Source organism: Rhinichthys klamathensis, unplaced genomic scaffold (assembly GCF_029890125.1).
Source record: "Rhinichthys klamathensis goyatoka isolate OS25496 unplaced genomic scaffold, OSU_Roscu_1.1 h1tg000329l_1, whole genome shotgun sequence".
Taxonomy (NCBI): domain Eukaryota; kingdom Metazoa; phylum Chordata; class Actinopteri; order Cypriniformes; family Leuciscidae; genus Rhinichthys; species Rhinichthys klamathensis.
The window spans coordinates 2,718,409-2,744,178 of record NW_026606844.1 but is presented as its reverse complement, the minus strand read 5'-3'; the positions used below and the strand labels follow the sequence as shown (position 1 = coordinate 2,744,178).

The window sequence follows — 25,770 nt, the reverse complement described above, 5'->3', positions numbered from 1 at the left end:
TAACATGAAAAAAATGGTTTGCTTCAGTGGAGAATACTGGAGAAACAAAGTAGTTGAAAATGAAAGTGAGCCAATAAGTGGTCTTCTACTGCCCTCTGCTGGCCACTCTTCTTATTAATAGTCTTTTTTTGTATATAGACACTATAAAATCACTTATATAACAATTACTCTTATAACACATTCATATTTTGTCAGAGTTTATCACTTCAATTGTTCTTATGCTTCATATAATTGCTATCAACGTGGTAAATCATGGTAAATAATGCCAGAAACATGGTAAATCATAGTAAAAAAGGTAAATCATGCTAGAATCCTGGTAAATTATTCTAGAATGTGCTATATCATGGTAAATCATCATATAACATGGTATATCAAGGTAAACTATGGAAAATCATGTTAGATTCATGGTAAATCATACTGGAACATGGTAAATCATGAAAAATCACACTGAAATGTAGTATATCATGGTAAATCATGCTTGCTACATAAAACTTAATGTCTTTTGATGCTTTTGTGCTTAACGGCCTTAAAGGCCTTAACTGCTTGAACACCGCTAAATGCTGCTAGCAGCTTTAATTATTATTATGTTTCTCAACAGACTTCCGAAGACACTGCTCTGGAGCATCACCATGTAACTCGTGTTTCATTGTGATTCATCACTCCACACATACCTTCCCATGTTCTGCCAAAAAAAGGAATGCACAGATAGGATTTTTTTTTTTTTTTTTTGGCTGATACCGATACCAATTTTGACAAAAAACTATTGGCTGATACTTGCTCACTAATTTGAAATAGTGTAATTAAAATAGAAAGAGTTGTTTTGGTGCATCACTAGATATATTTCTATAGAATGTCACATCCCATGTTTCATTAAATGCATTCATCTAGCCATCAAAAAAGATCCTTCATCTTAGAAATCCATTTTTTGGATGCAAGCTGTGGTTGTACCTCAAAGAAAAAAGCTCTTGGCCTGGAAAGAGGCAACCAAGTACGAAGGTTACTCCGATTCGATCCCTTGCTAATTAGCGCTGCTCGCCGCTCAGTACATGGTAATGGAATCCAGGGGATTCATTGACTGGATGCACTGTGTTTAAGGTCTGCAAATTACCTTGGGCTCCAGTTACCACCGGCTGGCACTGAGCTTGCTGAAGCTCAAGGTTCAGTCCAGCATAAAGGGACACACACAGCACCGCACAGCAGAAAAGCCAGTGTTCTCGCAATCTGGGTCAAACACATAGATCATAATGCAAGAGTGTTGTTTTTCGCCTAGGAAAATATATGACAAGCTGCGTTGTGCAACGCTTAACCATGTGTTTATTTGTCATGTTCTTTGTTTGTCTCTGTTTTTTCCAGCTAATTAGTCTGAAGGGACTATACTTGCTCATGCACTGTGATGAGGAATCGCAATCTCCGCAGAGATTTGCTGTGTACAACCGTATAAGCTGGACGACCAATGACCGCATGCGTTAGACTTTAAAATACACATTCTTACATTTAATAATACAAGTGACAATTACCCTATTTTGATTGATCTGAGATGAGAGACACAACCAGCTTCAAAGCTTGCGAGCTAATCACAAGAAAGATCACAGGTGGTTCAGGTTGTCTAACCCAGCACCCATCTCATCCTACTGACATATCCCAGAACCCACCTGGAGACGTGGCCTGGACCAAACAGACCCACAACGGCCTCAGATGAGCTTTAATCTTCCCCCGGCACCACAGCGATCCCGAGACAGAGAACAGCTCTGCCTATGGCTCCTTTGAAGCACGGAGCTCCATTAGCTTTCATGGCAAACCCAGAAGCCCTGTATGAGGCCTGCCTTTTTGAACAGACACCACATGCAAGAGAAGAGAACAAGATGAAAATAAATAAATAAAAGGAGCGTTGAACGAGGAGGTTGTCTCCCCTGTCTGAGAGCTGCTCCATCTCGGAGAACTTCAAGGGCGTGATTTGGGCTTTGATGAGGAGCGTTGTGACGGCTGACAGAGCTGAAAACACAGCATTGCTTACTAAAACAACGGCAAAAACAAACGCAAGCTGTCTGTGAAGCGTCTAACGCGCTGCACCTGTGGATGGCTCGCTCGCCCGCCTTCATATTCCCTCTCAACAGCTGCTGGATCAGGACTACGCCTGCTGCTCCTCAACATCGCTGACAGGATAGCCCTAGCGGAAGCTGTTTGCTGCTTTTAACATCACCTCGGCAATTACAGTCGCTGAGAGTGCGTAGCGGGGAGCCTAACCTAAGGGAAGCTCAGTTATCACCATTCGAAATTCTACCGGCATTACTCAGCGGTTGAGCTACTGTCACAGATGGATCTGGTACGCTACACTCATGCAAGTCAAAAATAAGATAATTGACTTTCCTATTCACTTTTTTGCGCATTTTTTGGTCGTATATTGAAATATTTCTCAGTGAAATATTCCTTTTGGTTCACAAAAGAGCCCTTTAATTTTTTTCATCATTGGTTTGGACTTGGTTTGGTTTGTTAAGCTACACATTTTACATTTTATTAAAAAAAATATATAATTATCCAAAAAAAAAAAAAAATATATATATATATATATATATATATATATATATATATATATATATATATATATATATATATATATAGAGAGAGAGAGATTTTTTTTTTTTTGATACTTATACATTTTTTAAATATATATATATATATATATATTAAATATATATATATATATATATATTTTTTTTAAATGTATATATTTTAAATGTATGTATATATATAATATCTACACAACAAAAATCACACCAACCAGTATCAACATAATACCAGAAAGGAGAATTTGTTGTTCACCATTTAAAAGCCCCACACTTTATGCATCACAGGAGAGGGCAAACCCATCATCCGTTTAGATGGAGCCATGTAAAATAGAGTTCATAACTGCCTGCGAAGGGCCAAAGAGGTCGTCTCCTCCCTGCTGAAGCAAACTCAAACATGATCCCCATTTTAATCTCATTAAGACACTAAGAGAGCTGCCAGGCAGGCACAGACTAGATCAGATGCTAAGCAGGCACAGGACATATTGATGATTCAATATCAGACCTGCAAACTCCTCAGAGTAAAAAAGGTGACGTCGTACGTGCCCCCTGCTCGATTTTTTTGTGATTTTAATATGCAAATGACACATTTCTGAGCGTGACTTAACAAAAATCAGCATACTTATCAAAAATCTTTGTGTGCCAACCCGGAAGTTTGTATCTTACACATGCACTGTATCATAAGAAGTCAGGGCAGAGCACCCGGCTAACGATAAGCCTATAGCTAACGTTACAGGGATATTCCACCATTTGGGGAATTAAGCTCATTTTCCACCTCCCCTCGAGTAAAACAATTGTTTTTTTACCATTTAGGAAACCTTTCAGCCGATCTCCGGGTCTGGCGGTACCACTTTTAGCATAGATTAACGTAATTCATAGCCGCCCTGCAGCTGATTCTAAAGTTTTCATTGGTCATGTCAATCACTGTACTGATTGCCTACACCAAACACTGATCCCTAAACCTACCCGTCACTGTAACCTAAACCAATGAAATGGGCTGCAGGGCGGGATTTCCGCTGAAGTGGTTTAAAAAAAAAAAAAAAAAAGAAATCACGCTACTAGGGGTGGAACGGTACACAGAAGTCACGGTTCAGTTCAGACATCACGGTTCGGTATGATTTCGGTAAAATGGAGTGAAAAGCAAAACAGAAATATAGAAGGCATTTTTATAAATGTCTTAAGCCTTGTATTTTTTAAATAAGTTTTATTTTAATAAAGGTATAGAACCAGTTTATTTGTAGTGCACTGACAATAGTTGTATATAATTAGTTTATTACTTAAATTAATAAAAAGATAAAAAGACCTTGATATATCTTTGGTAATTGTACCTGAATTAATTTAAAATTAATTTGCTATATTTCAGATCAATATATTTGTTTTCCTTAATTTTAATTAACCCTAACTTTATTCTCATCAGAATTATAAATAATTGATTTCCGTATAAAATAATACTACCAACACATTTGATTTTCTTTTTTAATCAATGTGTAACTTAAAAATAAACAGATTAGTGCTCTGTTTTGAGGACAAGAAATTAAAACCAATGCGATATAATGAATGTCCAAAAGATGGAACCCACAGACTGTTTTAAAAAGGGGTTGGATAAATATGTTTTGCTTTTTAAAAATGTGTGTGTGTGTGGCCTGGTAAACCCTACGTTATGGGGACAAAATGTCCCCACAAGGATGGCAATATCCGAAATCCTTGTTCGTGTGGGGACATTTTTTGGTCCCCATGAGGAAATCAGCTTATAAATCATACTAAGTGATGTTGTTTGAAAATGTAAAAATGCAGAATGTTTCCTGTGATGGGTAGGTTTAGGGATAGGGTTAGTGTAAGGGAATAGAATATACAGTCTGTACAGTATAAAAATCATTATGTCTATGGAAAGTCCCCATAAAACATGAAAACACAACGTGTGTGTGTGTGTGTGTGTGTTTGGTTGGGTGACAGTTGTAGGTTACAGTATGACAAGAGTTTAGAGTGTGACAAAAGCACAATGTTGTGTTTTATTGCAAGTGTACACAAATATAAGTAAACACTTTGCAGACTGAATGATGTCCTGTATAATGACGGAGTATGTTTTTATGTTTCCACTGTTCTCTCTCTCTCTCTCTCTCTCTCTCTCTCTCTCTCTCTCTCTCTCTCTCTCTCTCTCTCTCTCTCTCTCTCTCTCTCTCTCTCTCTCTCTCTCTCCCTCTCTCTCTCCCTCTCTCCCTCTCTCTCTCTCCCTCTCTCTCTCTCTCTCTCTCTCTCTCTCTCTCTCTCTCTCTCTCTCTCTCCAAGAATAAGAACGCAAGAATAAGAACGCAAGAATAAGAATTATCCAATAATGTTTCGCAATTCTAGCCTGCATGGCCTACCCCCTGGATTTCGTGTTCTGGAGTGAGGACCATCTCAAAATACTCACCTCTGTCCTTCCACAACTAGAATTGTGCGTCAACTACAGGTGTAGCAATACATTGTGTCACAATAATTCGCAATACAAAAATGCAACAATATGTATATTGGATAGTGACAAAGTTTTCAGAGTTTTAGTGTCAGTACTACATTAAACTACTATATATAATGTTGAATATAATGTATAATAATGCAATGGGGGAATATTTGTGGGTCCTGATAATGCCAAATGTTTTATGTTACACAGTAAAAAGTGGCCTACCTCAAAGACTATAGAATAACACAAGACGCGTCACTCCTATTGTTTTGAATGAAGAAAAGTGAAACGCTCAATATGACGAAATAAGTCCCGCTTTCTAAATAACAGCCATTCGCCGATTGGTAAAGTCATCGTGTCACTGTAGCTGCCATTGTCCTGTGCATTGGGTTACAAGTACCAAGTCCAAGCTTTTCATTTAAACCCACAATGTATCAAATTTAGCATTTTAATCAACAGTACATTTTTGGTTAACCTATTATCAGTATCGTGATAACAAATAGTGACATGAGGGTATCGTTACACCCCTAGCATCAACCAATATAATGTGGTCTGACAAAGACATGCTACTGGGAAAAGTGGAAAGAGAACTTGGGTTGTTATGTAAGACAGTAACCACTTTGTATGAGTTAGCCTAAACTCCTAGATTCCTTCTGCCTGCTCTCACCCCATTCGCTCTCTCCTGGGTTTTAATGTGACTACAGCAAAGCTGTGTTCAATTACTCCTATAGTAGACTACTGGCTTACAGGCACAGAGGAGGTTAACCAGACAGCACACCAGCAAAGGCAGCCACTAAGTTCTCTGCAGGCCTCTGGGCGGCTTCGTTTCACCTGCTGGTCACAGCACTACAGAACACATTCTCATTCTCACAACAACAGCTCATCAACCTATAAACCTTCATGAATGTTACAGTTAGAGGTCATCCGCCTTACCTAAGGTCAAAATTAAATAGGCGTGTAACGGATTGTAGTTGATCCGTATGGACCGGGCCCCACGGATGACATGCAAGTGATTTGCGGATTAATTGCAAAGTTTAACCATCATAGAGTGAGAGTTTATAATTTGCCCTTGTTTCTAAGTCTTGCCAATTTTAACATTCAAGTGAGTTTCGGACAGCTCGCAAACAGAAAAGAGTCCTCAGTTGAGAAAGAAATCGGATGTGTATCGACATATTGGATCCACGCATTCGGTCTTAAAGTGAAAGCAGGCTTTAAATATCTGCTGCTGTCTATCTCCGTATTGTTAATCAAATGGCAAAACACAGCTTTAACAAAGGTTAATCTATATTCAATTATACAGTGAACACTATGCAGTGTTTTTACACTTAATTATTACATTTCTGTACCTGAATTCTACTGTTAGACCTTACTTTATTTGTCATTTTTTCTATTGTATTTATCTATTATTGTAATCTGTGTATTTGTTCTTATTTTATTACTGACTGCTCACTTGTCTTTAATAATGTTTGAACTTTATTAGCTTGGCTAGTAGTTTTTGCTGTGGTATTTAAGTAATAAATGGAAAGCAAAGTTATGTTTCTAATCCCCATCAAATGCAAAGAATTACACTACCGTTCAAAAGTCTGGGATTGGTAAAATGTATTTTCAAAAAGTCTCTTATCCTCAACAAGGCTGTATTTATTTGATCCAATATACAGTAATATTGTGAATTATTATAATTTTAATAATTTATAATATTCAAATTCATAAATGTAGTTGATTCCTGTGATGGCAAAGCTAGACTTAGTGTCACATACTTCAGAAATCATTGTAATAAGCTCAAGAAACATTTCTTCTTATTCTTATTATTGAAACTGATACATACAGCATTTATTTGAAATAGAATTTATTTGTAACAATGTAAAAGTCTTTACTGTAACTTTTGATCAATTTAATGCACCCTTGCTGAATAGTTAGAGTTAATTCCTTTAAAGTAAATATCTTACTGACCCTAAACTTTTGAATGGTAGTGTATATTCAGCATAAATGCAAATATTTAAATAAAGAAAGAAAATATGGTGGATTTTAATATCATACCGACTTCACAATCTCCCTTTGCATATTCCGCAAGACACCAATGTTCACACTTTATCTCTCTTGAAAGACAAAGAAGCAGTTAATCTATTGAGGGCATTAAATAGTAAATGGAGTTTGTTTTCTGGTGGAGGAAATCGAGAAACAGGCCAATCACTCAGGCAGCATCAGCGGACAGCTTTAACTGGCTGAAAAGAGCCATTTAAGGGAATGTCAATCGAACCTGAAGGTGTATTTGGCAGACGGGAAAATGAAGGTAGCTCTGTGGGGAAGCTCCGCAATCTTTGGCAGCGGTTTGTCAGAATGCACCGAAACCCGGATTGGGGGAGGAGTCGCATCGTCAGACGCGAGACACTGACAGACAACTTGGGTAAAATTAGTTTGAGATCCCTTTTGTTAGCTTCTTTTGCCATCGAAACTCAGACAAAGTAATAGGCGAAAGGGGAAACATAATGCAACTGGGAAACATAGGTTGTAAATCTTCCCCCAGCTGTTTTTGAAGTAGCACCGCTGTTGTGGAATCACGGGAAAGGCTGTCTATTTGTTATTATGCAGGACTAAATGAACTGACAGAGAAAATCGAAAAGCATTCCAACCTAATGATAATGGACTGGCGGAATACGACAGCCCTACAATCTCTCATTTTACTACTCTACATTAGCATTTTACTTAACGTGAAAAATGCCTGTGCACTGCTGAGGAGAATAAATTTGAAGAGCACCATGAACAACTCACTGATTAGCCACAAACCCAGTCCAAGACAAGGACAAATTAAATAATGACCTGCTTAAAAAAGGCTAAATAAAACAATCATAAAAAGGACAGCCTGATTAAAACAGTCCATTCGCTATCCTCTACTTGTAAGTCGAAGACTGCACTGAGAATCCTTTTAAAGAGGTCAAATATTGTTTGTCTGGAAATAAAGGCCAAAATATGCAATTTTTCAATCTGCCTAAAGTGAGGTTCGTGGCTTGGATGACTGGATTATCTACTCTAGTTTGGGGCTGCAAAGCCTTGTGTCCCTCAGGATATGTGGTTAAACCGAAGATCCACAGGAACAGAATGGCAGGAACAGTCCAACAGAAATCAAGCTGGTAGCTGGTGTCTAGCTGTTCCAGACCATCTTGGACCAGCAAAGTGGTCAAGTCAGTATTTGGAACATGGTAGTTGGTTAACCAACTACTGACCAGCTTGGACTACTACAATGACCAACTTTAACTAGCTAATGTTTCAAAACACAGTAACTAGTTTTTCAGCTATGGATTTTCCAGCAGAGAGGAAGTACGGCTCGCTGAAGACCTGGTTCTCCACTGCTGTAACTATTGGAGACCTGTAATCAACATCAGGGGATAGAAGGAGAGAGAAAGAGTGCTAGGGATAGAGGGAGAGTGAGAACAAGTGAGTGGGATTAAAGGTGCACGGGGGGTACTCCACTTTCACTCTCAGTGATCAGTGGCGGCTACTTTTAGCATGTCTCCTCCTCATCTGTGGCACTGCCCTTGATTCCACTAACCACATGAGAGAGAGAACGAGAGACAGAGATCAGCCAGAAGCACAGGGGGAGCCTTCCACTACGTCACCTCATCCAAAGGAAGTGGAAAAGAGAAGCCATCCAGCACCCACTAAAATGTCAAAAATGAGAGACAGACAATACCAGAGAATAATCCAAATCAAGGAAGAGTAAACGGGCGAATTAGGAACTTGGTTTAAAAAATGACTCCGATTGACACAAAATAATGACACTAGCTCAGATTAACACGGTAGTAAAGCGCTTCAGTTTACTGGTGATCATCTTTAGCTTCAGTGCATGCAGCTCAAACAGCAATGCATGACGTTAATAACTGTGATTGAGACGGTCATATTAGATAACAATGTCAACACACTATTATAATAAAACTTTGTGAATTCTTTGGGTTTAGTTGCCGTGTTAGTTCAACTTCACTTGTGCATTTGCATCATTTAGCGCAGATATAAGTTGCAATATTATGTTTATATTGCATAAATATCTGATTAATCTCATAGGATGCGTTTGGTTGAGTTAATTTACACCCGCTAACAAAGCGCTTCAGTTAAGGTGTTTATTTATTCAGCTCTTTAGCTTCACCAATCAATGCACAACATTAATAACTATGATTGGGACTGTCATATACATAGCATTATAGAGAGAACACTATTGTAATAAAACATTGTGAATTCTTTGGGTTTAGTTGCCGTGTTTCAGCGTGTTGTTACGGCAAGAGCGCATCCACAATAAGAGTAACACGTTCTGACTAGCACGTAACTTAGCATGCACTTGTACATCTGCCTCATTTTGTGCAGATAGCCTATAAACTGTGTTTTTGTATAAATATCTGATTAATCTTATATAAGATGTGTTTCTGAGTTAATTAACCCGCTAACAAAGCGCTTCAGTTCATTCAGCGCACGCAGCTCAAACAGCAATGTTATTTGAAACAGTAACATTAATATTAGATGTTTCTTTTTCAAAAACATTGATGCATTATTAATAATAACTAGAACCTTTATTTTTCTCTTATTATTTTTATTAACAATATGGTTTAATTAAAATATTTTTTTTATTTTTGTCTGTGCGGTGGCTATTCCATTTTGTTTACCCATGGTATTGTTTAGCCATAATTTTATTTATTTGTTTTTTTTATAAAGAAAGTTTAGGAATGTAAAATTAATTTTAAAACTTACACTGGTTCAAACTACGCTACTGTACTGTATATGTTTGATTTATGTGTAAGTGCTTGGGACATGGCTTTTAATGGTAATTGTAATCAGACTCTCAAATTATATAAACATTTGGATTTAGATTTATCATACAATATATCGGCTATCAACTTTTATATATAGCCTAAAGAATTATTGATATCGGCCAGAATGTTCATATCGGTGCATCCCAAACTTGTATATATATATATTTTTTTAATGTAATATATTACTGTGATAAAAATGCTAAATTTTTAACAGCCATTACTCCAGTCTTCAGTGTCACAATTACTTGAAACGGAATTCTTTATTTACTGTAAATGTCTTTAATGTCACTTTTGATCAATTAATACATCCTTGCTGAACATACTGACCCCAAACTTTTAAACGATTTAAATTATATTATATTATATGATATTTTTATTATATGATATTTATATTATATTTATATTTATACTATATTATATTATAGTCAACATTTGAAGTGGATCAAAACCTTTCATTAAAGTTATACATGAATTTTGAACAATACCCGTTCTTGTCTAAGGAGGACAACTTTGATTAACTTTTTTGATCCACTTCAAATGTTGACTTCTGTATTATATTATATTAATTCTGTGTACAAGCTTTAGCTGTTGCAGCTAAAAATGGTTGATGGAGAAATTAATAAATAGGGGTGAAACAAAAACGAAAAAGAAATAAGAAACAGCCGAGTTCATGGGTCTCCGTGCACCGCACAACGTTTAGCAATCATCTCCGCTAAACCCTCACACATCCCCTCAGCCTCTGGGATAAGAAATAGGAGTAGGACCACACTAAGAATGTGGGATTTACAGCCGTACCTGAAGCCCCTGGACATGGATTTCAGGAATCACTGGAGCTTGGGCAAAGAGCGCCTTAAAAAAAAAGGGAGTGAGATGAAAGATTCCACATTTCAAGGGTGAGATAGCAACCAGTATCCACCAGTGAAAATGGTCTGCCAACATTTTAAGATCACCCCCATCACCAGTTGCGAGCACACGCTCTCTGGGTCAAAAGTAGGCCAGCCCTTAACCCTGGCGTAGAGGGAGGGAACAGCTCTCAGAGGGTGACAGTGGCAGTAATGACTGGTTGTGGACAAAAGAATACATCAGGGAGAGTGTTGCTTCACAACAAGGGCCTTCTTAAAATAGATTGCTGAGCCAAGAAGGACAGTTTGGGCTCTTCGAGGGCTGGGGATTCAATGTCAGCCACAAATTTTATAATGCGAGTGGGAGATTAATGCCAAACTTGTTCATTTTACATCGGACAATCATTTTCACCCCTTTTCAAGCGTTTACATCAGTTACGTTGCAATTCATGCATCAATTAATTGTGAAGACACATTTATTGCACACATAAACACAGTCAAACAAATAGATTCACCCATGCGAAATAAACCGCGTCCCTACAAAAAATAAAAATAAAAACATTTTTCATTGATATCCTAAAATGTGTCCTAATAAAAGTAGTTTGCCCTTTTTTGGTGCCATATAAACAGCAGAATGACTAAGTCCCAATCAGCCTCCATTTATAAACACAACAGGAAAATACACCACATTTATTTCGTTTATCACACTCCTATAATCTCTTGCAACCGTCCCTCAAATGCCAGTAACCCTGGCTGCGACAGAACCGCAAGTGGGCCAAATTAACGTTGAGATCGCTTATAAAGCAGTGGTCTTTCCATGTTAATTACTTTATTATAATTTCTCAGCTCCCATATTCATAAGCCTGGCTCTTTTGATAGACACGGCAGTATTAAAAGCCCAGTGTGTAAGACTATGAGCCACACAGCAGCGTATATAATGAGCCATAAATCAAGTATCATTTACTGTCTATCGTGGGCTATTAATCTTTGCTGTGTTACTCAGCGGTGCAACTCTGAGGACAGCTGCCTCTCTGAGCTATGCGCTCATAAACACAACATCAACCGTTCAATATCTTTTATGGTTATGGATGCACACCGTCAACTCGCTCAAACCTTGTCAAAGGTGCCAATCATAAGTTCAAGTGTCGCGTCTACTTTTCCCTTTCTTTTTTTTTATCTGCTGATGTTCCCCAAGTAAACTTCCCCTTTATGTGCTGTCCTCAGAGAGAGGCTGTGATCTCTGGTTTCGCACTATGATGAATGGTAAAAGCATGTTCAAATAAAAGCTTGTCTGAGGGAAGGGACGGGACTTTGAGAGTGGTTTTCACGGCAGGCAGCTAAGAGCTGGGATTTGGGAAGACGTGCGGCATGTGCTGCGGAACAGCATGAGAACTGGAGCTGTAAAAACACACAAAAAAAAGACAGACGCAGGGGTGAGATGGGAATTTCCTGTTTGATAAAATTGTTAAAAAAAAATGCACAAGCATTCGTTTAAAGACGAGGCTTCGAGGTAGCTTTATTGTTGAAAAAAAAATCTAAACTCTCAAATGCTTTCAGGCCAAATTGCAGAATATGAATTTACTCTGAAACTCTACATTCATTGTGGCTTTTCAAGATTTGATCAAACACAAAGCAATGGTTGCTGGAGGAGATGAGAGTTCCTAAACTTTCAGGTTCAGTCAGGAGTTCTCAGTAGGGCGTCTACGTCAATAGAACAAGCACAACTGTACTTGGTTGTTTTCCAATTTAGGCCTGAATCAGGATAGCGAGCTGTTGTTTGTTTGCTCGGTTCACAACGGAAGAGTCTGGAATTTGGGCTGTAAAGAGATTTCAAACTACATCCAACAAAAAAGCACGTACAAAACGACCACATTTCTGCTCAAACTCCACCACTGGATTACATGCATCTCTGAAAAAAAAAAATGTACAAGAGTAGCTAATATTTTCAAATTTCAGGAATAAAAAGCGATAGCGCTGGGTAGTATAGTACTGAATATAATGTGAAAAGGTAGAGATTCTGCTGCACCATTTTTAACTGCGGTATATCTGTGATGCAGCTTAATCTGACACCAAGAAATGATAGATTCATTGATTATAATGGGAGCAATTTAATTTTGACGCTCTACGTTAAGAAACACACAAACAGTTACTTTCAGTTCATCTTAATTTGCAGCACTATGGCTTCAAACGTGGCATTGAGTCATGTCTAATGCATTACTGCTGTGTGAATGTTTTCAACTCAATTCTTACATAATGTGAAGCTGTTTTTGCACTGATACCAGACATATTTATTTGTTAAGAATGATATCTTTAAAGGGTTTGTTTACCCAAAAACAGACTTGAAAACAGAACCTGAAGACAATACAATGCTGAATAAAGTCGTAGTAGTTTTTGTTATTTTTGGACCAAAATGTATTTTCGATGCTTCACAACATTCTAACTAACCCACTGATGTCACATGGACTACTTTGATGATGTCTTTATTTCCTTTCTGGACAAGGACAGGATACCGTACATACATTTTCAATGGAGGGGACAGAAAACTCTCGGACTAAATCTAAAATATCTTAAACTGTGTTCCGAAGATGAACGGACGTCTTACGGGCTTGGAACGACATGAGGGTGAGTCATTAATGACATAATTTTCATTTTTGGGAGAAATAACCCTTTAATGATACGTATATGGCTGATGAAGGTCATGAGACTGAAACGTTTTTCCAAGTATTATAGTGTGCGGGATTTCCTTGTGTTTTTTAAGAATGATATTTCTACCAAAAATATAAGATTTTGGTCACGCAGTCCACCCCTAAGCGAGTAATAAAAACAGCAGGCCGAATTTGGCCTGGCCATGTCCACGTTTGGAGGACGCATCAAACAGCCCTGACTCCCCAAGGTCGAATCAAGAACATCGAAACCTCGACCGAGGCAGCTGTGGAAACAATGACTGTGCTGCTATCGCCAATCAACAAACAAGTGCTCCCCGAGCGGCCCATCTCCCCCACTGCTCACAGCCATTAAGAGAGGGCCAGCAAGCCCAAATCTACTGCGGGGCAGAGGGGCCACAGCTGTGGGGAGCATCAGCACAGCAGGGCACTCGAAGAACGGAGAGAGAAACACGGATGAAGACACAAATCGATGCACTGGGATGATAATACTGAACAAAATAAAAGTATGACCATGAATATTGAAGTCCTAGATGGTTAGTCTTATGTCCTGACTCCTGTTCTACCAAAATGGTGCTGGTGCTCAGTCAGAAAGTGTCTATGAAAAATGATGACGTATTTGACTACTACATTATCTGCCCTAAATATAAACATGCTGCATCATGGTCTGGTACTAAATACTCTATTTGATTAAACATTTTAATATACAAAATGAATTTAATTCTTCATTTTCAGACAATCACAATGTGGCTTTGATGTAAAGTTAAATAAAGCCAATAACATTCATACAAAATAATAGAATTATTTTTCTAAATAAAAAAACAATACAGAAAATTTGCGGGGAAAGTTGCTAGAGCAGATTTGCTGCAAAAAAATAAAATTAATTTAATTCAGCATTTTTAGATCATTACACATTTGCTTTGATTTAAAGTATGAAAATCTTTTTTTAAATACAATAATTTATACAATCTGGAAAAAGTTGCTGGAGTAGATCAGCAAGAAAAAAATCTATTAAATCAACTGAACGCACATAACATTGCATGTGTACTGTGCAGACAGCTATTATACCAAGGCATAAATTGTATCATTATGCTTCTGCTATTACCTGACGTTAGTGGTTCCTGATTTGCGACCAGCAGATTTAAGGTCCCAGCCAAAAAAGCGTGTTTATTTGGCACTTGGCAGTATGCACTCAATTTCTATTGCATGCAAAGCATTTTGCAAAACTCGGCTTTTGCTGCATCTAACACAAGGAACTGTCAAACACTGACCATTTAAGGAAGCAAAATCCCAACTCCTCGCTTCCATATAACCATCTAATCTCCATCTACTGTTACCAAACATGTCAAACCCTGAAGGTAACCGCCCATTAGTAATAATTATTCACCTATGGCCCTGATCAGATTGCCCCAGACTATTCAGGTATCAGCTGCCCTCGACTCAACAGCGAAGCCGCAGTTAAGCGTGTGCAAGAAGAATGGATGGATGAATAACTGCTCTCAAGCTGACATTTACATCCGAGCTGTATGGTCAGTGGGAACATTATATCTATATTCTCTTGCACTAGCCCACTCTTCAACAGACATTTATCCTCATAACTTTCCCATTACACACAATGCATTGACCATCCACCGAGGACTTCCCGGTATGGGTGTCATATCTCAGCATTACTAGGAGCTAAAACGGCTCTTACCATCGCTTTAGAATGATGATGTGATTCCTTTAATGATGTTATTATTTAAGAAACCACTCTGACTTGGGCCAAGCGTACAATCGCCGTTCCTTCACACATTTAACACTATTACACGAATCCTGCGCATTCAGACTTTGTGATTTCAGATCTTGGCTGATATTCTCTAGATCCAGCTCTGATTGTTAACTGACTTGATGTGGCACTTTTCTGCTCCAAGGGTCTTCCCATTAGGGGAGTACACCTGCAGTCGAATGCAGTAACATAGCAACCAGGGTCACATGACCCATGTGCACTGCAGGGAGTTGATATTGTACACCTCCAGGCTCAGAGAACTGGCAAAGAAGTGAGCAGGACCCTCTATCACTTCCAGTCCTCCTCCTATATTACATTATTAACTGCTTTTTCATTTCAGCATTTCAGGCTTATGGATGGAGATGTGTTTTTACCTAAGGGCAAAAAAACAGATTGTTCTGGCATTTGTGAACTCAGGCTAAAACAGACATCTAAGCAACCATTGGTTTTAAAAAGTTAAAACTAAAACTAGACATCATTCTGTCCAAATAATTACTAACTGTCAAACACAGATGTTTAGGAAGATATTTAAAGAACAATACAATTTCTGTGTTGACATACTTCCTAGTTCCTATTGAAACAAAAAACTAAGATGGGACATATCAAAGGAATAGTCCTTCAGTTTAAAATGCAGCCTGACAAAACCATTAATTGATACTTGCTATATTTATTGGACGAAAATATCAATACTAGGGTTGGGCCGATGGACGATATCATCGTCCATCGTGATGGCTGACAGACATAACGATGTTTAGACGGCATCGAGTCTAATTTCAATGCTATGGCCTTTGTGTAGAGATATGAAAATGGCCATCTTTAGGGCTCGGACACAGCGGGCTCGGGTAGGGGCTTGCTTGATTTTTTTGGGCCCGATCTAAGCTCTACCTCGGGTATGCTAACACTTACAGGCACGAATCAGTCGTTTGTCCTTGGGGAACTTGTGGAGCCTCTCCCCCGTTTTTGATGTATTCGTACATCCCGCAAAAACACAATAGTTAACCATTTTTGCTAGCTAGGTCTCCAATATAACGTAACTCCAGGCCTGGAGCATAGACCAGGCATAGACAGTAAAAGCTTGGAGTACCTTTCATGACTTCACGCCCAGCCTAGTGGAAGGGAGGGGGCGTGCTTAAAACCACTGTAAAACGCACCAACTTTACATATTATATTCAGCATTTTGGTATAAAAAACATAAAAAAAAACAATGGTGGGCGGTTCTTATCTTTATGTTTAGTAAGCACATTGCATTATCTTCGTGAAAAATTTTACCTGCAATTTACACTTTAAGTTACCGTTTCGACTTCTTTGCTCGCTGTTTTGATATTATTCTCGTGCACTGACTCTTTCACTAAGCTGAACAGCCAATCAGAGTTCCCTCTTTCACAGACGGCCCGACACCGTTTCAACATGTTGTATCGGCCGAAACAAAGCCGACGAGGACCAATTTCAGCCGACGGTGTGGAACACACTGAAGCCTAGTTCACACTACATGATTTTAAGCCCGATTTAAGCCCGATTTAAGCCCGATTTGCAAATCGTTGAGCTCGCCGACAGGTCAGGGTGTTATCGCGTGCAAATCGCGGGAGATTAGCGGGCGATGAACGCTCGCCAATCTGTTAGTATGAAAGAGCCAACAACGCATCAAAGACGCTCGCAGACGCGTCGCCGAGCCCAGAAAAATATCTAGCATGCTAGATATCCAGAGCTGTCGCACGACTCAAGCTCACGTGATGTCATGAGCTACAGCCAATCAGAGCAAGGCATGTTCGCGTGTTGTGTTCTTCGTCGTCTTCTTCGCTGGGATTTGGCGCGCGTGCTGTTTCGCGTCATTTTCGGTTCGTTTTATCGCGTGATTTTTCGTGACAAAGCGTGGTTTGTAGACAAGATAGAATCGTTGGGTGACAGTTGTTGTCAACTCGTGTAGTGCGTTACCCCCTGTTGCGGATCAATCACGTTGTGTCGTGTGGTGTGAACTAGCTCAACAACTTGAACACTCCTGATTTCACAGAGAGCAAGTCATGTAGTGTGAACCGCACAGTTCAGCCCGACGTTTTAAAATCATGTAGTGTGAACTAGGCTTGAGGAAACTAAAGCCTGGCTCACACTACAGGAGTTTTAGGCCGATTTATGCCCGATCTCCCCCTCCCGAGAATCGGAGGAAAAAATCTTGTCGAGGACCTCGATCGGTTCCGATGTTCGGCACAGATTATCTGGTAATGTGAGGCATTCACAGATCGAATCTTGCACCTCCCGATCTGCTCTTACACAAATCGGGCTCGCCCCGATCATATCAAACATGTTTGATATTTATCGGGATGAGCAAGATTGTGATTACGTCAGTACTGTCACAATAGTCAATAAGAAACAGTAGGGCTGTCATGGTGAAGGAATTTCCATTGAGGTAATTTTGAGTGACTCATCAGCGCGATGCGCGCATTATCTCCATTTATCCATTTATTGCTAAATAAATAAGCATAATACAGTATAATAAATAATAATAAAATACTAAATGCATAATAAAGGCATCTGAAATAATAAAACTAAGTAGCCTACAATCTAGTGTTGTCAAAAATATAGATTTTTCGATATCGATCCTGAACCATCTGCAACTCTTCCGTCTTCCGCAGGATGCACGCGATCTTCAGTAGTCAACGCGCCAGAGAGAAATGCACATTTCATACGGATTACATAAGCAGAGAGCAGTCTGTAGTCTGTTTTCTTTCGTTTTGAATTGTTCTGTTTAAAAGTAGACATGTCTGTGAGGCAAGTAGGCTATCTTATACGCTGAGTTTCGGTTCATTTATGAAGTATCGCCGACGCCTCCGTTTCGTGATTATCTATCGTCTGCTATATTTACTTCTTATTTATTAAATCCAGGCAATCGGTTGATGAAACATTGTTTAAAATTAAGATACAATTAATACAAAACGAAATTCGATTTAAAGAAAGGTTTTGTGCTTTCTGTTTGATGTCTTTGTGAAAGTTTTAAAGCATATTTTAAAGTCGCTTTCAGAGCGGTTATGTCCGTAACATTGTTTTTTCCTCAAATGCGAACACGAAAAATAAAATAATATGAATATTTTATGTTCTGTGGAGACTGAGAGCCCTTTCTTCATCCGGTGGGTAGTAGCTACTGTAGGCTATTACTTTGGTTTGCACAGTGTAATTCACAGAATTAGGCCTAGGCCTACACAAAAATATTTTCATTATAAAATATTAATATTCATTATAAAGATAGGTTAAATTAAACAAGCTGTTAATTATTTTAATATTTAATTTTAACTTTGAGCTCCACTTTACAATGCTCAGCTGAGCAGCAATGGGCATTGAGCAACGCTGCTGATGCTTTACCTTATAGAGATCTATGGCATATTGATTCATTGCATTGAACAGAGCTGACGCCATTCATAGAAATATCCTTATTAAAAGGATGATTTTTTTTTTTTTTTTTTAAAGATTTCGCTTTCCTTGGTCACACGGCAACCTTTTCACGAATATGACTTGATATGAAGAACAGATATTTTGTTTACATTCACCTTTCCGCTTCCGATCTGTTGCGTGAGATCACGTGAGGCGCTTTCTCTGGCACGAATCTTATTAACATTGTGTAGTGTGTGATGCGCCACGATTTTCAAATCTTGTAGTGTGAGCATGTTTAAGATTTGAGGTAAGAAAATCTGCAAAGATTCTCCTTAAGTGTTAGCTGCAACCAGATTTCAAAATCGGTTAGGATTTTAAAACTCCTGTAGTGTGAGCGAAGCTTTAGTCAGCCGACGCACAAAAACTGCCCAACGGCCGACCGTCGGCTTGGTGTGTTCCAGCCAGGCTTAACGATACGATGCCACACATAAAATATCGATATACGGTACCTTTATTTTGACACTCTCCACATCCTCACGTAACTTTTCTCAGCTGAAATAGACGCCTGGCAAGATTGACTGAAACCTGTAACAAAAGCCGGTATTTTCCACTGTCAAGGCATCGCGAGTTCATGTTTTACAGCAGAAACGACAAACACCCTTGTTGTTTGCGTGAACACAACCCGAAAAGTCTGTTTTACCGAATCAGTGCGCAGTATTCAGGTCAGGTGAAAAGGCTGATAGTCACTTTGAAAAGACCATAGGAAAAGACGCACTAGCTGAGAGGAGTTTCGTCAAAGCTGATTAAAAGTGATCGACTCGAGGATGGATTTTAACGAACTTGATGAACCCGTGATATCTTCTTCGGGGCGTAAAAGTAAAATAAAAGCTGAAACTTTTTCACGAAATCTTGCTAAACCACTTGTTAATGTTGAGGGAAACGCTCTCTGTATTGCGTGTACGTTGTTAATCACAACAACAAAGTTGGACAGGCGTCTATGTCAGCTGATAACGTTACAAAGATTAACCAAGTGTTTTATTATGTATCATAGCAATTACTTGGCTTTGTTTAACTATGAAATGTGAAGTTATCTGCTTTTCTTTGAAAATTGCACACCCTCTCCCAATTGGGACATTTACAAGTTGTTTGTTACAAGTAAAAAAAAATGATCTGCAAAAACAGATAACTCCGTTCTTGTTCATTTTCATATATCATGTTTGTAACAAACAACTTGTAAATGTCCCAATTGGGAGAGGGTGTGCAATTTTCAAAGAGTTTAATTAAACTTTCATGTTATATATTTTTGGATGCAGTTGTGAGTTAATAAACGTAACTGGTTGTGTACACTTGACACATAATTTCTAAATATCGATAAATCGATTGATATAGCCCTGAATCGAATTGCAGATTTTTTTGAGGTATCGGCAAATATCGTATCGCTGAGAGAATCGATATCGTATCGTAATTAGATAGATAGATAGATAGATAGATAGATAGATAGATAGATAGATAGATAGATAGATAGATAGATAGATAGATAGATAGATAGATAGATAGATAGATAGATAGATAGATAGATAGATAGAGGTACAGAGCTGTCAGAAACCAGCATGAAACCAGAAACCAACCATTTATTGTTGAGATCATCTGACAGCAGGTCATCACAAGATAAAACAGGGTCTAGGATCTCTGAGACCCAAGGAGTGCTGTATAGGTACTGTAACACCCCGCAAAACAGACACTCCCATTGGACTCTCACGCCTGCCTGTGATTGATAATTAAAATTTTATGTTGCGATGTATGTGCAGAGGCTCCGTTTCATTCATAATTGATTGCCAATTATTCCGTCGATTACCAACAGGCCGCAAGTTTCGCTCTGAACTCCTCTAACCGAGGAGGTTAAAGACCCGAAGCCTAGAACACGAGCTCCAGACATAATACGTCAATACCAGAGGAACAGCCACCCAAGAGCAGCCTTCATATTCAGCGAGACGCAACCTTTAACGACGGAGGCCTATGGGTAATTAATGTGCTGTTCATTTTACTAATAACTAGCTTAATTATTCATCACAGACACTAGCCACAGATAAATGATTGTGATTTATTGTATCAATGCATCAGGGTCTTTGAGTAATTAGTGCTGCTGGAAAGCACAACACTTGGCCCTGTGCGCTGCAGCGCTAAATTTTAGCTATGATGTCCATACCATTAAAAACAAATATGCCCTTCACAAGTGTTCATTCAGAACATCTGATAAAAAAAAAATGGTTAGACACCAATATGCTCTTTTATTACAAAGTTTATCATGTTTAATCCATTACATACAAAATCAGTGAAGAAAAATACACAATTTGTATGTGTTGTGTTTGGGGCCGTGAGTGAGAAAGAGAGACCTATCAATATCTTAGAGCTAGCAGTCTCAGAACAGAACACATCAGTCAGGACAGGGCCAAAAATAAAAGCCTGCACCATTTGCAACTCCAACACTCCTAATGGGCCTTCGTAAGTTCACCAGAGGAGAGGGCCTACAGGAGATTTATTTTAAAAACCGAGAGGAAAATGTGATGACAGTTGGGCTGAGAATTCCAAATAAAAAAATCTGCTGCTGAATAAGGGATTGTTTCAGCTCCGCTAGTTTCAAATAAAATAGCTCGTCATATTCGAAACCATGTGGGGCAAAAAAACCTTAGTGTTCAACAAGATTATTGTCGTAATCAGGTGCTTCGTTCTTTCATTCAAAAATGAAATTCTGTCATCATTTACACACCCTTAACTCTATTGATTATAAAACATTTTATATATTAATAGGGCCTAATATTTAAAATAAATAATTATATGGGGGCGAGGGACAGCCTGGTATTAATTGTAAATTATAAATGTAATTTATAATACACTACCATTCAAAAGTTTGCGGAAGTACGATTTTCTTACACTTTTGTTCCGCCAGGACACATTAACTTTGCCAAAGGTGACAGTAAAGACATTTATAATGTTACAAATCATTTCGTTTTTAATTAAATGCTGTTTTTTAGCTTTCTATTCAAATCATCATGAAAAAATGTATCAGTTTCCACAAACAATAAGCAGGATAAAAATGTTTTTTTTAAACATGGATAATAAGAAGAAATCGTTCTTGAGCACCAAATCAGCATATTAGAATGATTTCTGGAGGATTGTGTGACACTGAAGACTGCAATAATAACTGCTGAAAATTTATTCAACTTTGCCATCACAGGAATAAATAAAGTTTTAAATTAAAATATCTATTTAAATAGAAAACTGTCATTTTTAACTGTAATAATATTTCACTATATATACGGTAGGCAGCTTTGACATTCTGCTAGATGATTCCTTTTTCAGGAAGTAATACAGGTTTAGAAAAAACATGATGGTGAGCAAATTATGACAGATTTTCATTTTTGGATGAACAATCCCTTGAAACAACTGCAGCCAAGTGTGATATAAAATAGGTCAGCTGAGACACCTGTGAATTAGAGCACAGCACACTGACTGAGTCTTGAAAATGAAGGAGTTTGTTTTGGCGTAGATGTAGCGACAGGGGAGTAAAGCAGGTCAGTCGTCTCAACCGCACTGTCCCTCCTGTTGTTTCAGCTGTATCAGCATTGGAAAGACGTCCCCCAAGCAAGTTCCCATCTCCCTGCGTACTTCAGAGAGACCCAGCATCGCCCTTTACCCTCTCTCGGCCTACATCAAAAGCCTAGCCGAAGCTAACAGCTGTTGCTAACCAGTCGCGCTCAAGGCTAATTTCGTTTGATGCTTCGATTCGTGCAGTGCCTTACGTGCAACGCTAAGTGTATTTGTGTCTTTGGTCAATATGAATAGAAGATGGCACTTGTTTTGTTCTTAGATGTATCTGGTGTGCCATCTGCTTTTAAAGATCAAATGAAATCCCACAGCAGTAGCGTGGAAAATCAAGGTAAGTGGTTTCTCAGGGACTTGCGTACACGGGATAAGCTAAATCCTGAAGTCGGGGATAGCGTCTGCATATGCAGCCCAGCCTTTTGCAAGTTCACTGTTACATAACTGCACCGTAACTACAGCCAAATAAACAAGGAAAAATGTTAAACCTGGGCATGCAAGATTAAAGGTTAGTTCAACTGTATATACAGCGAATGTTGACTAAAAGGACAAATGAGACAAATTGGAATCCAATTGGTTACAAAAAGTCTCTTTGACTTTGTCTTTTTTTTTATTTATTTTTAAAGACCTGATGTAATTGGACTCACTGATGAGATTTGCAAAAGGAAAAATGCATAAAGGCCTGGCCAACAGTCTGTGTTCCTAAACAGACGTGAACTAAATAAAGCAACAATACAGAGTTAAAATAACCGCAAATAAATAAATCACACAATGGAAAATCAGTGACAACATCACAACAATAAGCCTTGTGAGGGGGGATGTTGTCTTTTTGCAAATGGATTTGTTGTGGATAGCAAGCTTGCGACACACATAACACACACTCTCTTACTTTCTGTCTTTCACTCTCTCACTCTCTCTCTCTCTCTGCCAGTAATCTCTCTCTCTGTGCGAGAAAAACAGCCTCTAAATTTAGCATCAGATTTATCATGCGGTAGCAAAGGCTCCAGCTAACCAGAGAGGGCGGGGAGAATGCAACTGAAGGAGGCGTCGCCTCTGAAGGGGGGTGTCCATCACTCGTCACATTCAGAGCCAATGAAAAATGCCTGAAACTGACAGCCATGCACACACTGCAGCTAATAGACACTAGCCGACCTGCCACACGGGACAAACCACAGACATCCGGATGAGCATATTTATATCTTTATGTACCTTTAGAGGACAAAACTGAAGGATCTCAGTAAGGTCCTGTATGGCAGTGGTTCTCAACTAGTGGGGTGCAATACAAAAATGGGTAGCCAACAATTTCTAAATGAAAATAATACAACTCAACTAACCATATATTTATCCATAGTTCAGATGGTAACCCATGATGGTAACATAAATAGAAAATAAATCAAGTTTTAAAAGGACGGAGGAAACGGATAGGTGTGCATTCTATATATACGAGTCAAAATCTGTTAAGGGGTAATAATGGAACAACAGTTTTTTAAAAAAAAAAGTGAGTTTTCACTATTAATTAACAGGATCTGTATTTTCATGGGTTTAAATAAAAGATTTTTGTTATAAAAGCTAATTAAAAACATCAAAACCACTACTTTCTTGGTAATAAATTTACTTGATTTTCAATATTAAACAAATTTGACAAATACAGCCGAATGTAACATTTTTGACAACCCAAACATGTCAGTCTATTTAATAATTTAAGCCACAAAAAATAAACTTCATGCCATAAAATAAGTGTACTGAACTAACTACGCAAAAAGCATTTTGAACGTATCCAGTATATTTATAATTACCCAAAAATCAAACATGGTTCACTTGTGCATGAAACCACTGAAAATCAACAGACATTTGGAAACCAAAATAGTCAATTTTTCATTACATTCAGCCAATGTAATGTTAATAATTTTGCGATTTGTAGGGCCTATGCAGTTTGTGATAACATCAATACTTTTCAATTATTTCAAAGACATTACTTTTGTGTAAACAAATTTGGTTCACTGTTGTTGGGTCAGAATCTGATGTCCTGAAACACAACCCGTTGAGAACCACTGTGCAATGGTTCGAATTTGGTCAACATTCCTGTAAATTACAGTGGTTTGTGCACTGTATCTGTGCGGGACAAAAAAGGGATGGAGAGAGACGAAAAGACATCGAAAGAGAAAGCAAACCTAGCGTTCTTGAGTTGAAGGTAAAAAAAGGTGCCCTTGCAGTGGGATACTAAAAACAATGAGTGAAAAAAGAGGGAGAAATGAAGCGAAGAGAAAAGAAAACATATCAGCCACCTGGTCAGATAAGTGGCCGAGCTGTGTGGAGAAGAGGAGCTGAGCACTGCAGTGAACTGAAGGACAATCATTGAACAAGGACATACACACGGCGGGTCAGAGGAGCTTCAACGAGTCCAAAAGCACTGCGCTGATTGCACAGACCGCTCATTTCACAAACACCCAGAGAGTAGCGGACAGTGAAAGAGGCGAGCACAGCTTCCACAGAGTCAGAAATGTCGATATCCGACAAGTCAAAGCAGTAACAATGCAGAGAAATAAATGTGTCTGGCTGCAGTCTGTGCATCAAGGTCAAAAGCTATATGTACATGTCATGCTTTCTATAAATAAATATACACTACAGACAGGACCACACGTAATCAGTATCAAACAATTAGGTCTAGGTAAAATGTTGATTTTATAAATGTATAGAGTGGTGTCAACTTTTAGTGATTGAATAAATAAAGTCAAGTCAAGTCATCTTCATTTATATAGCGCTTTTAACAATGAATTGTTTCAAAGCAGCTTTACAGAGATAAACATATAATTTAAGGTAACAGATTGTTTTGGCGTTATAGCGGTTCTTGAATAATGTTACTTCTAGCTAAAGTTAACTTTGATTGATTCACCTCCGTCGAAATGATCAGACTTTAAACGCGAACCTGTGATTAACGCTGACGGCGTTCACATGCTCATTCAGAATTCTACAGTTATGTGCTTTTTAAAATATGTGCGCAGGTTTGTAATTCATACAACCCAGCCTAAACAAACTACTTTTCTTGCCTATAAATTTTGATACAGAATTAAAATAAAATAAACAAAATATATAAATGTAAACTGATAGAATAAATAGAAAATAATGTAACTTTTAATATTGTTGTAGCTTTAGCTAAGAGAGAATTTCAAGCACTGATGTACTGATATCCAGCCCTATGTGGACGATAATAAAAATTGAACTGTGGATGCTAGTTTTAGAGTTATTATTAAAGTTAGCTTTAGATTTCAACAAAAGTAAAAGTAAATGGTGGACTTTTTTACCTTAACTCAAATTTCTCAAGTGTTCATCTCAAAATAAAGGGTTATCCCTATTCCATTGATTGGAACATTGCAACATTGATTTGACATTAACAAAAACTATTGATTAAGTTTTTTTTTAGATAATACTTCTAATACGGGCTTGTCTCTATTGGTCAAAATTGGCATATCAGATTCAGTGCATCCCTACAGAAAACAAAAACAGGCTGTTAAAACTGATAGCGATTACATGCCAGTTGCAATGCTGCAAATCTCCTACCCTCCATGCAGCAGGCAGGTTGGTATGAGGTCTCAGACAGGGAAGGACAGCGAGAGCCGGCTGTCAGAGGGTGGAGTGTGTGGGCCGATAGCCTCAGCGCTACATCAGTACTGTGCATAGGACACGGCAGGTAACCGCAGCATCAAAGAGAAGCACGCTGCAGCGTCGACTGGGCGGATTTGGAA

At 38.4% G+C, this 25,770-nt stretch overlaps 1 protein-coding gene across 1 annotated transcript in view; it reads right to left on the bottom strand.

Annotated features, from left to right (window-relative positions):
* Positions 1-11,278: 11,278 nt before the first annotated feature.
* The window catches only part of LOC130105803 (RNA-binding protein Musashi homolog 2-like), a 33,435-nt gene continuing 18,943 nt past the window's right edge, over positions 11,279-25,770 (bottom strand). The window contains exon 6 of the mRNA XM_056271994.1: positions 11,279-12,037. Within this exon, the coding sequence (XP_056127969.1) occupies positions 11,915-12,037 (123 nt within the window). The 3' untranslated portion in view covers positions 11,279-11,914. The remainder of the gene's footprint in view (positions 12,038-25,770) is intronic.